Below are 12,191 nucleotides of genomic sequence, written 5' to 3'. Positions count from 1 at the left end.
ACAGGAAATGTGATACACTAATTTTAACAGTAGCATCCAAATCATGAATAGTAGGTGGTAAGAAATACTTGATGAATTATCCTAAAAAAAAAACAACACAGGTTTTTCACAGAAGTTACTCTAGGGATCAGATGTTTTTATGTTAATATATTGTTATGCACTTTGTATTAATTTTTTGCCAGTCCTGGAGCTTGAACTCGGGGCCTAGGCACTATTCTTGAGCTTTATCAAGGCTAGTGCTCTACCACTTGAGCCACAGCATCACTTCTGGCTTTTTCTGTGTGTATGGTACTGAGAAATAGAACCCAGAGTTTCATGCATGCTAGGCAGGCACTGTACCACTAGGCCACACAGCTACAGGAGAATTTGATTATGATATTTCCATGTACATATACAATGTATTCCAATCATCCCTTCCGTCTACATTACTCCCCTTTCCCCTTTCTAAAACAATTTTTAACAGATTTCACTGTTCTATTTTCATATTGTCATGCTTGTTAATTTTTTTACAAGATAAAGAGCTACTTCACACATTTAATAGCTTTAGTAAGTCTCTTAAAATCAGTACCAGCACTGAACTTTGTCACCTTGTATGGAAACTACAACATGAGGAAGAGAAAAACACTTTCAACAACATTTTAATAAGATTTCCACACTCTTCTGTTTTAAAGTCACCATGACTTTCCTGTCACTGGTGCTCAGCACTTTCTACAACAATGAGGTCACCTGATCCATTCTCTGCAAAACAGTCTCAATCACAGTAAAGCATCTCTACTCCTTTTCTGTCACCTCTTAAAAAAAAAAAAAAAAAAAAAAAGGTTGAGTATTTAATCTAATCTCCTTGGCTAGAACACCTCAGGGCCTTGAGAAGCAACAGTCCAGGCAAGTGCAGCTGCTCAATGTGACTCAGTATATTCTCTTCCAGTCTATTTCTCTAGATACCTCAGTTGACACACATCCAAATACGCGATGAACACTGTTTCCTTAGAAGCAGCAAAACAAGAGCCTGTAACAGAAGCCCAGTGCTGAGGGCAGGCCTCATGGTTGGAGTGTCGTCTTCTCTACTCCACAGTTTCAGAGCTGCAGAGGCAAATATACATCTGAGCGCTGAAACGCTTTAAATTACTTTTTAGTAGTACTGGTGGTCTCATACTCGACAGGCAGGTGCCCTACCAGTTCAGCCATGTCTCTAACCTCCTTTTGCATCAATAATAATAAGAATAATGATAATAATTTATTACTTGTAGGTTATGGAGCTTGAACTCTGGGCCTGGGCATTGTCCCTGAACTCTTCTGCTCAAGGCTAGTGCTCTAACACTTTGAGCCACAGTACCACTTACAGTTTTCTGGTGATTAATTGGAGATAAGAGTCTCGTGGCCTTTCCTGCTCCGGCTGGCTTTAAATAGCAATCCTCAGATCTCAAGATTCCTGAGTAGCTAGAATGGTGGGCATGAGACATCAACACCTGACACATTGGTTATTTTTTTGAGATACATCTCACGTTATTCCCACAAAGGCCTGAGCCATAATCCTCCAGTTTGTTTTCCCCATGTCACCGTGGAAAACCTAAGTGCACCACTGAACTTACCTATTTTGCTTCTCCCATAGTTGGAACAACAGGGACGTTCCATTATGCCCAGTCATTAGTTGAGATGGAGTCTCAAGAACTACTTTTTGCCTGAGCTGATCTGCAACCACAATCACCTAATTTTTACTTTCCCAGCCATTAGTTGAGATAGAGTCTCAAAAACTTCTTTTTTTCTGGGCTGACTTTCCACCAGGATCACCCAAATCTCTACCTCCCAAGTATCTACGATTATGGACTTGAGCCACCACACCCAGCTAACAGGAGCTCTTGATGGCCTTCTGAGAAAGCCTATGGGACACAGAAGGGAAGAATAAGGAAATTATACTGTCACTTGTAATAGTAACTGGAACTTCTTGGACAACACATATTTCAATGGATTCAAAGCTTTTGAAGGTTTCATCTTGGACCAAGTGAACAAAATAAAACAGAACAAAAGGATAAAATACATTGATGCTTACAGGTTTGATATGCTCCAAAAACAGACTAATAGACAATAGATAGATAAATGGACAGGGAATTGATAAAACATACAGCAAAAGATTATAGATTCTAGGCAATGGGCTTATATCTGGCCACTGGATAACTCTCAGCTCTTCTTTATATTTTTCATAATAAAATGTTGAGAAAATGTTTTGAATATTCAAATTTTAAGATAAACCAGGCACTAGTGGCTCACACCTATAATCCTAGCTACTCAGCAGGCTGAGATATGAGGATTGAGGTTCATGCCAGCCTGGGCATGAAAGTCCATGAGACTCTTAACTCCAATTAACCACCAAAAAACCAAAAGTGCCACTGAGGCTCAAGTGGTAAAGCGATAGCCTTGAGCTGAAGAGCTCAGGGACAGCGCCCAGGCCTAGAGTACAAGCCCCACAACTGATAATAATAATAATAATAATAATAATAATAATAATAATAAAACTTAAGATAAACTTAAGATAAAATAAGTTTGCTGGCATTGGTGGCTCACACCTATAATCATAGCTGCTCAGGAACTGAAGGATCACAGTTCAAAGCTGGCTTGGGGGATGGGGAAATAAGAAGTTGCATCTTCAACATAACCAGGAAAAAGTAGCACTGGGGGCATGGCTCAAATGACAGAGAACAAGCCAAGTGAAAAAGCCAAGCAAGCAGAAAGTCTGCGTCCACATCTTAGTATCAGATAAAAAAAGGTAAGTAAGTTTAAAAAGTCTTATAGCTATTATAGAAACTCCAGATTTTCTCTTTGCTTTTAGTGTAATCCTCTCTCCTTCGTTAGTAATCTGTATATAAGAAATGTTTTACCAAAGGAAAAAAAAGATTATTGTAAGTCAGGTACAGTGGTTTACTCCTGCAATCCCTGTTTCTCAGAATGTAGAGACAAGGAGGATCATCATCCAAGACTGGCTTAAACAAAATAGATCCTCCCTGATTACACAAGAAAAATTAAAAGCAAAAGGACTGGAGGCATAGCAATAGAGTAACTGTCTAACAAACCCAAAACCCTGAGGTCGAACTTTTCCATCAGACAAAGGTATTCAAATGGCAGTGGACCATGGGAGAAAAAGCAATCTGCTTCATAATTGCAACATAGAACCTCTGCTTGAAAATATCATCAGTAAATTTCTGACTCAAAAAGCCAAGATTGGGGGCCGGAGTTTGGCCTAGTGGTTAAAGTGCTTGCCTAGCATGCATGAAGACCCGGGTTCGATTCCTTGGTACCACATATAGAAAAAAGCCGGAAGTGGTGCTGAGGCTCAAGTGGTAGAGCTCTAGCCTTGAGAAAGTCCAAGGACAGTGCTCAGGCCCTGAGCTCAAGCCCAGGACTGGCAAAAAAAAAAAAAAGACAAGATTGGAGCCGGGAGTTTGGCTACTGGTAGAGTGCTTGCCTAGCATGAATGAAGACTGGGACTCGATTCCTTGGTACCACATACACAGAAAAGGCTAGAAGTGGTGCTGTATCAACTGTGTCCTAAATTTCCAGCCTGCTGAATGGCTGGACATACTCACTTGCCAGGTCCCACAAGTATATGAGCTAATTCCTGAAAATCAGTTTTTCCTTTTCCTTTCTTTTCTCCCTTCCCCCGTCTCTTCTTTCCTCTTCCTCTTTTCTATCTTTCTCTTATTAATATTGTTTTTTAGGGGAGTCTAACATATGGTATTTTATAATGCAAATATATTCATTTTTACTATGTTTAATATAATTCTTTCTGGTGTTACTGGGGCTTGAATTTAGGGCCTTGCATTTACTAAGTATTGAACTTTTTTTTTTTTTTCTGTCGGTAATGGGGCTTGAACTCTGGGCCTGGGCACTGTCCCTGAACACTTCAGCTCAAGGCTACCGCCCTGCTACTGGGCCTAGGCAATGTCCCTGTTCCCTTCAGCTCAAGGCTACTGCCCTACCCATGAGCCACAGTGCCACTTCCGGTTTTCTAGTGGTTAACTGGAGATAAGTCTCACAAACTTCAGTGCCTGGACTGCCTTTGAACCTCAGTCATCAGATCCCAGCTTCTGAGTAGCTAGGATTATGGGCATGAGCCCCCATGCTCAGCTAGTTTATTTTTCATACCAATTCTTGTCTACCAATAAACCTGCTTGGCAAATTTCTATCACCTTGTTCTCTTCAAACCACATTCCTCCAGTGCTATCACAAAATCTCTTCATTCATAGAAAGTGCTAGACAAAGCATTCTGGACCTGACTTCTGTGTCTCAAAGGAAAGGATAATCAACAAGCTTGCGTTGGTAGGTATATAGTATGATGTGTATACATTCACTGAAACTGACGAAAGTGTGTGGTACTGGCACAAAAAAGTGATCAAAGGAGTAGACTATAGAGCGAACAGGATGATATATCAAAGTACTTAAATCAACAAAATGTGCTGAACATCTGGATACCCACATGCAAAAGTATAAAGCTAGAGAGGGGGTAGAATGATAGAAAGGTAACACTGATCAAGATGCATTATATACATAAGCTGACATGTTGAATGAAACCTTTTTCTTTCAAAAGCTACAGTAATACAAGTAGATTTCATCAAAACTAAAAACATTTGTGCATCAAAAAAATTGCCAGCACAGTGGAAAGAAAACTGGTATGTTGGAAGAAAATATCTATGAATCATATGTCTGCTAATGTCTAGAGTATAAAATATTAAAGAACTCTTCCAACTCAACAACAAAGTAATGGGAAATCAAATTTAAAAACTGCAATTGGCTCCAATAGATACTACTCTAAAGAATGAGTGCTCAGTGACACTGATGGGCAGAGATGGGACAGAGGGACTGGGAGAGAATGAGAGAACAGAAAACACTATACAAAAGGAAATGTGATTAATCCCTCTGTATATCACCTCTATAATAACAACAATGTAAATTAATTTTTAAAAAGAATACTCCATGAAACATGTGAAAAGATGCTGAATGCTGCTCGTCATTACAAAAACCAAATCAAAACCACACAGAGATTCCAGTTGAAAACCACATTTTTTAAACACACAACTGTTGGCAAACATGTGGTGAAATTAGAGCAGTCATACACAGCTAGCAGAAATATAAAGAGCTCAATCCCTAAGAGTTCTGGGGCTCTACAGAAAGTTAATCATAGAATTCCTGTATGATCAAGCAATTCTGAATCTAGGCTTACACTCAAAATAATTAAACAGGTATTCATTCAAATAAATACACAAATGTTCACAGTAGCACCATTCACACAGCTAAGGGGAGATTAAACAACACAAAGGCCCATCAATGGGTAAGTTGTGGCATTTCCTTACAATGGAATATATTTAGACAAAAAGAGAATACATGCTCCAACATAAATGAAACTTGAAAATATTACGCCAAGTAAAAGAAGCAAAAAAGAAGCAAAAACCACAAACTGAGTGATTCCATTTATGGCAAACATATGGAAACCATAACCAGATTAGTGGTGACTAGGGACACAAACAAGAATAAGGCTTCTTTTGTGAAAATACTCTAAAACTATATTAGGTGATGATTGAGCAATTCTATACATTGACTAAAAGTCTTCAGATTATACACTTAAAATAGGGTAGCTCAATAAAGCCAAGTTTAAAAGGTAACTTTTAGAGTTATTCTGTTCTAGGATCCAAGTTCTAGGATCTAGAGTTCTAGGCTCCAAGATCTGTAATTCCCTATTCTGTCACTGTGTGCCATTTTCACTTCCTGTGGTTTGTTAGCTCAGATTTATAATCCTTGCTAACTGGGAGGTTTGGGGGGGATAGTGGCTTAAGGCTAGCTTGGAGGGACAGGGAGTCTATTTCAATCAATGGCTGAGTGACACAAGTAGCAGGATCGTAGGCCTGGTTCTGAAGCATCAAGACTCTAAAATGACCAATGTAGCCAGGCACTGGTGGCTCACGCTTATAATCCTGTCTACTTGGGAAGCTGAAATAAGAGGATCACTGTTCAAAACCAGTCTAGGCAGGAAAGTCCAAGAGACTCTTTATTTCCAATGAAGTACCAGAAAACTCAAAGTGGAGCTGTGGCTACAAATGGTAGAGTACTAGCCTTGAGCAAAAAGCTCACGGACAGCACCTAAGCCCTCAGTTTAAGCCCTATGACCAACCCCTCCCTACCCCACCCCCCAAAACAAAGTAAAAAGGGGCTGGAGGTATGGCTCAAGTTGTACCTGGAAGCACAAAGCCCTACCTAGTTCAAGGCCCAGAAAAAAAGCAAGTTTTGCTTTTAAACAGCAACAACAACAACAAATTGGAAATGTTCAACACTAGCTGGTCATAAGAAACAGGTAAGTCACCAGTCTAACAAATCATTACTGCAAATAAAGCAATAGATCTATGATTGGCTCCCTTCTTAAATATAAAAATCTGAGCAGTCTCCATCCAATAAAGATCTACAGGCCCTCAGGCACCTATCACATACTGGCATCCACAAACAACATTCCCAGTACACTTGCTTACAGAGCAGAGGAAATGTGTCTGCATTCCTTGCCCGGAATCCTGAACCACGCATGACTCCCTCTTTAGCAGATTGGATACAGCTGTAGAACATCTGGTATTTGAATTCCCACTCACAAACATCTAAAAGGTAGAACACTTGTGGAATTTGATGTTTAGATGGGGTGAGGGGTAGGCAAGAGCTATTTTAGGACATAGCAGACAAATTAGGGCACAACCCATCTGGGTTTTATCTCACAGTCCAGGAGAGAAGATGAAGTCAGCAGTATTGGGCAGAGCCATAGCAAGAGCTCTTCAATCACTCTACCAACAAGGCTCTGTCAAACCTTTCAGCCACCTCCCAAAATTTCAGTCTATGATGCCATTATAATACAATTCTAAATTCTGCTTCTCTTTCAGGACCTCAAAGGTTGTAAGCCATTGGAGGTTGCTATGGAACAGAAAGAGAGCCAAAAAGGTGGGTAGTTTTAGTCTGAGACTAGTTCCAGAGGGCAGGGCTGGCATAAGGGCATGTGTTCCCATCCCTTCTAAACCTAGGAAGTGACAGCAGAATCTTTTTATAGAGTAAATCACTAGGAACCCAGAAATGTTAACATTGCTACAAAGAAGAAGGCAGACAGGACCAGACAGAAGGAAACATTCAGATTCAAGAAAAATACATACAGAAGGCTGTGGTGAAGTTAGCCCCTCAAGTCAGTGGGTCTATGTGCAAATGGATTTTCTTAAAAGTCAAACAGTACAGTAAGGCTCATAATGAACAACATATGATGATCTCATTCCATGGAAAAATAGCATTTGATAAAATTAAACAGCCTTTCCTGATTTAAAAAAAAAATTCTCAGGCTGGGGTTGTGGCGCAGTAGTACAGCATTTGTGTAAAATGCAAGGAAGCCTTAGGCTCTATCCCCAACATGGCAAAAAGAGATGTCTAAACCTAAGTTTAGATCTGGCAGGATCCTACAACAAGCACTGAATTAGGAAGCATGCCCATGAAAGAAAGGACCAGAATAGTGTGCTTTACCCTTCTGTTCCTCAACACAAACAGCTCTAGGGTTTTCAAGACTTGAAAATGTTCAGTTGGGGTATCAGTGAGCCAAAGGAAAGCATCCTCATCTATCTACACTTCTCTTCCCAGCTGAGCTGCTAAATCCTTTATGCATTTTCCAAGCCAACAACATCTCATCAACTGTATTGAAAACTTTCCTGAAAATGTCCTTATGGTTCCTGAAAGCAGACCATCTCTTGTGAACAAGTAACCTTACTGTACTCAGGAGAGTACAGGAGTTCCAACTTTCTGGAAAACACAAATCAGATATTTGCACGGAGAGCTTGTATTGTTTTTTCCTTCTCTTTTCAGTGGTACTAGATTTTAGACTCAGGGCCTTGAATGTGCTAAGCAAATTATCACTCAAGCCAAATCTCTGGCCTCCTGTGTGTAATTATAAAAATGTGGTAGGTGAGCTAGAATCTCAGGTTCATTCAGATTCAGATTCTCTTACCAAGAGTATTGGTTGGCTGAGTGTGCTGGTTCGTGCCTGTAATCTAGGAGGTGGCTATCAGGATCATGGCTCAAGGGAAGTCCAGGCAAAAAGTTATCAAGGCCTTATCTCAACAAGTATGGTGATACACACATATCCCAGCTACTTAGGAGGAATAGACAGCTAGGAGAATCATGGTCTAAGGCCAGTCCAGCTTATTATCTAAAAATAACCTAAAGCCAAAAGAGCTTTAATATTTATGTTTATATGCATATGAGAAAATCTTCACATTTTACATCCATGTAACATAAATGCATATGTGTTAACATATATTAACATACATATGTTTGTGTGAATCCTTATTTTATCTACATATATAATTATATTGTGTATATATATGCTTCATATATATGAATAGATTCAAACACATATGCAAGTATACATGTAGTTATATATTTATGTATAAATACATATAACTATATGTATGTGAATGGACAGATAATTATGTAATTTTGTTGTTGGTGGTGGTCATGGGGCTTGAACTCTGGGCCTCTGCACTGTCCCTGAGCTCTTCAGCTCAAGGCTACTGCTCTACCACTTTGAGCCACATCACACTTCCCGTTTTCTGATGGTTAAATGGAGGTAAGAGTCTCATGGACTTTAGTGCCCGGGCTGGCTTTGAACCAGATTACAGGAGTGAGTCATGGGCACCTGGCACTATGTAATGTTTTTGACCAGAACGTTGTCCTTACTATGTTGTGTTAGTTCGCTGGTCTTGAACTCACAATCTTCCTGCTTCATTCTCCCAAATTTATTTTATATTCCTAAGCATGTAATTCTGCTAACTCAAGGGGTCACAGAAAGGCGATTTATGATTTTTTTTTCTCTTTCTTTGCAATGCTGGGAATTAAGCCTAGCACATGGTAGACAAGTTTTCTAGCACTGAGCTACACTGTCCCCCAGCCTAGAAATCCTGTTTTGTTTGTTTTTTTTTTCCAGTCCTGGGGACTTAACTCAGGGCCTGAGCACTGTCCTTAAGGAAAGCCCAAGGCCCACTTGAGCCACAGCACCACTTCCAGCTTTTCTATATATGTGGTACCGAGGAATTGAACCCAGGTTGCCGTGCATGTTAGACAAGCACTCTACCAGTAGGCCAAACTCCTGGCCCTAGCAATCCTGTCCTTCACTTTTTATTCTGCTTTATAATCTCAAACTGCTGTTGGTCACCTCTCCACTTTCAAACTGGCAAGCTGAAGTGAAAAGATCACATATGCAGAACACATTCAGACTTTCTGAGTGCATTCTTGACTTTCCGCAGTATTCTTTATACTGCGGTCACTGGCTGATGGAGATGTTTTCCATACATTTGCTTCAAAGCTCATGTTTTTTCCATGTACATGGAACAGAAGAACATATTTAACATGCTCTCTAGCCTGAGCTCTGTTCAAAATACTTAGCTCCAAATGTGGAGGACTGGGCGGGGTGGTGCTGGGGGACTGGGTTGAGGGTAGGGTCTGGAAAGAAGTCTTTGTGAGAAAAGAATTAAGTCCTCAAGTTGTGTAGGAGGGCAGGAGTCAGGGGTCAGGCCACACTGAGAGAACTAGGCTGGGAGCAAAGAAACTTCCCTCTCCCCCCCTCCCCGCCCCAAATGACCTTAAAAATAAAAAAAAATAAAAACCAACAGCTTTAAAGCAAGTGGTAGGAGAAAAAGAACTTCTCTGCTCCAAGCCATGCTCAACTTTAACATTTAGAGTCTGGAAATCCTCGCTGCTGCTTCTCAGAGCAGTGTCCCATGATCTTTCCATCAACTCTCCCCACAGCCCCCACCCACAAAAGAATTGCTCTCTTGGCTTCAGCACACTGCCATATATTTAGGACTGTAAAATCCACTCTCCCACCCAACCTCCCCCCCACGCTTTTTTTTTTTTTTAAACAAGACTTCCTCCTTCCACTTGGCCTTCTTTTCCTTCATTCCTCTAATAGGAAAACACAGCTCATTCTGTTAAGACATTTTTATTGGTAAGTAGTGAGTTACTGGGGCTGGAGTGGCAAGGAAAACATCAAAACCCTTTGCCTTCATTCAGAAAGTTTCCAGTGCACAGACTAATAGAGAGTCACTGAGCAAACTTCTCTGAGCAGAGCAACAGATGTTTAACAGCTGTCCAGTGACAGACTGAAATCACTGAACAGACGGTAAAACATGAATGCGCCAAATAAACGTAGAGGGAAATCCAAGGCGGAAACAGGTAGTTATTAAGCTGCCTGCAGAGCTGGGGTACCCTGCAGCCTTGCTTCCCTATCTGCTACTTGTCTGCAGCCAAAGGGGGTTGGTGGTAGAAAAGCAGTTACACTTATTTTTAAGTGTCTGAAAAGTAACAAAAGGATTCTAATTTAAAAATACTTAAAACATAAACAACAACCTGGATATCATGCTACCATGTGGTGTGTTCCTTCTAGTGCAAGAACACACTAATGCCCTCAGCTCAACTCTACACTTAGGAACCTTGCTCAAGGAATGGGTTTTCTCCTTTACTGTATGGAGTTTTAAGTGCCCATCTCAAGCACTGTGGTGAGAAATACAAGTGAGCTCACAGTCCAGTGGAAAGTGATGCATTTGCCATTATGCCTGCTATTGTGATTTTATTACTATTAACTATCCTTCAGCTGGAAACTTACAAGTTTATCCTTAAAGTAGAGCCTAAAGCTAGCTCCCCTTCCCATTTTAGGTCCAAGACTGGAACTCAAACATGGTACCTGACACTTTTGCTCGTTGTCTAGTGTTCTACCATTTGAGCCACACTTGCAACTCTGATCCAGAAGAGAGAACTTGAGTGAATGGGGAACATTAACCAATGCAAACCCTAGAGACAAAACTACCCAGAAGAAAAACATGGGATTCCAATATACATTCTACTTCATCGGTACCCAGACTTAAAGTTTTGTGTCTCAGGGGACTAAAATGACAATATGGATGATGTTCATCACAGTGAGTTTATACAGGAAAAAGAAAAAAAATCAGAAGTGACCTAACTATCCACAACAGGCAACAGAGCACAGCATGCTCCATATCACAGAATAACATGAGGCTATTTAATGACATCTCTAAAGTGTACGACAGAACATTAAATAAAAAGAGCTGGATTCAATGCCATAAATACTAACATTTCATTCACTTATAGAAAAGTCAAGTTATACAAACCAAAAGGGTGATAAAAATTTTCAGAAGCTTATACCTTTTACAGAACTGGGACAGCTGAGGCAGGAGACTGTTAAGTTCAAGGTCTGTCTTGGCTAACTAAATACTAAAATCTTATTTCACACACACACACACGCGCGCGCACGCGCGCAGAAACTAGGCTAGGTATATAGTTCACATCTACTTGGGAGATCCTAACTATTTGGGAGGCATAGAGGAGGGGGATTACAGTTTCAAGGCCAACCTAGACAAAGTTATTGAGACACCCCCCACCTCAACAAAGCAAACTTGGCATGGTGGTACACACCTATAAGCCAAGCTATTCAAGAGGAATAGGTCTGAGGATGATGATTTGAGGCCAGACCCAGGCAAAAACACAAGACTATCACAAACATATAAGGAAATAAGGCAAAAAAAAAATAGGTAGAGTACTGCCCTAGCAAGTGTGAGACTCTAAACTCAAACCCCAGCAGAGTGACAGCTATGGCCTATCATGATGGGCTACCTGCCTCAAGAAAAAAAAACCATACTCTGGCTTTCCCTAAAACCCTACTGTCAGGAACCTGACTAAATATAAACTTCTGCCCAGTCAATCAAAAAGAACATGACAAAGAAATAGGAGAACTAGGAAATCATTTTGCCAGGAGAAGCAATGATCAGGACCCTGGAATGACAGATGTTACATCTAAACCAGACTTGCCTGTGGCTATGGCTCTGACTGCCATTTCTACTTCTCTTGCCTTATGGTCAGTTTAAATTTCCTGTAGGTTCTGAAACACCACCATCCCCCACCCAATGGCTTCCTTATTTCTTAAATTGGCTTAAATCATCTTCTGTGATTTGCAACCAAGAACTATGATGTCAGTCCATTTGAAGCACTGGTACATAGTGGTTTCATGCCCCACTACCCATCTCCTGGCCACCCTCCAAGCTACTCCAGACACTCTTCCAACGTTTCTTCTCTTTTCGTACTGCATCTGGCTCAGATATCTCAGGATTTGTCTTCCTCCC

At 40.6% G+C, this 12,191-nt stretch overlaps 1 protein-coding gene across 3 annotated transcripts in view; it reads right to left on the bottom strand.

Annotated features, from left to right (window-relative positions):
- Cyth3 (cytohesin 3) overlaps positions 1–12,191 on the bottom strand; it is an 80,014-nt gene that overhangs the window by 36,179 nt on the left and 31,644 nt on the right. Inside the window, exon 1 of one of the 3 annotated variants that reach the window (XM_090324273.1) lies at positions 6,510–6,774. The exons of the other annotated variants lie outside the window; for them this stretch is intronic. Coding sequence (XP_090180399.1) covers positions 6,510–6,600 — 91 coding nt within the window. The 5' untranslated portion in view covers positions 6,601–6,774. Of the gene's footprint in view, positions 1–6,509; positions 6,775–12,191 lie in introns of those variants that run through there. 3 annotated transcript variants of the gene reach the window in all.

This window comes from Megascapheus bottae, chromosome 34, assembly GCF_031878675.1.
Source record: "Megascapheus bottae isolate mThoBot1 chromosome 34, mThoBot2.hap1, whole genome shotgun sequence".
Taxonomy (NCBI): domain Eukaryota; kingdom Metazoa; phylum Chordata; class Mammalia; order Rodentia; family Geomyidae; genus Megascapheus; species Megascapheus bottae.
This window is presented reverse-complemented; position numbering and strand designations above follow the sequence as displayed.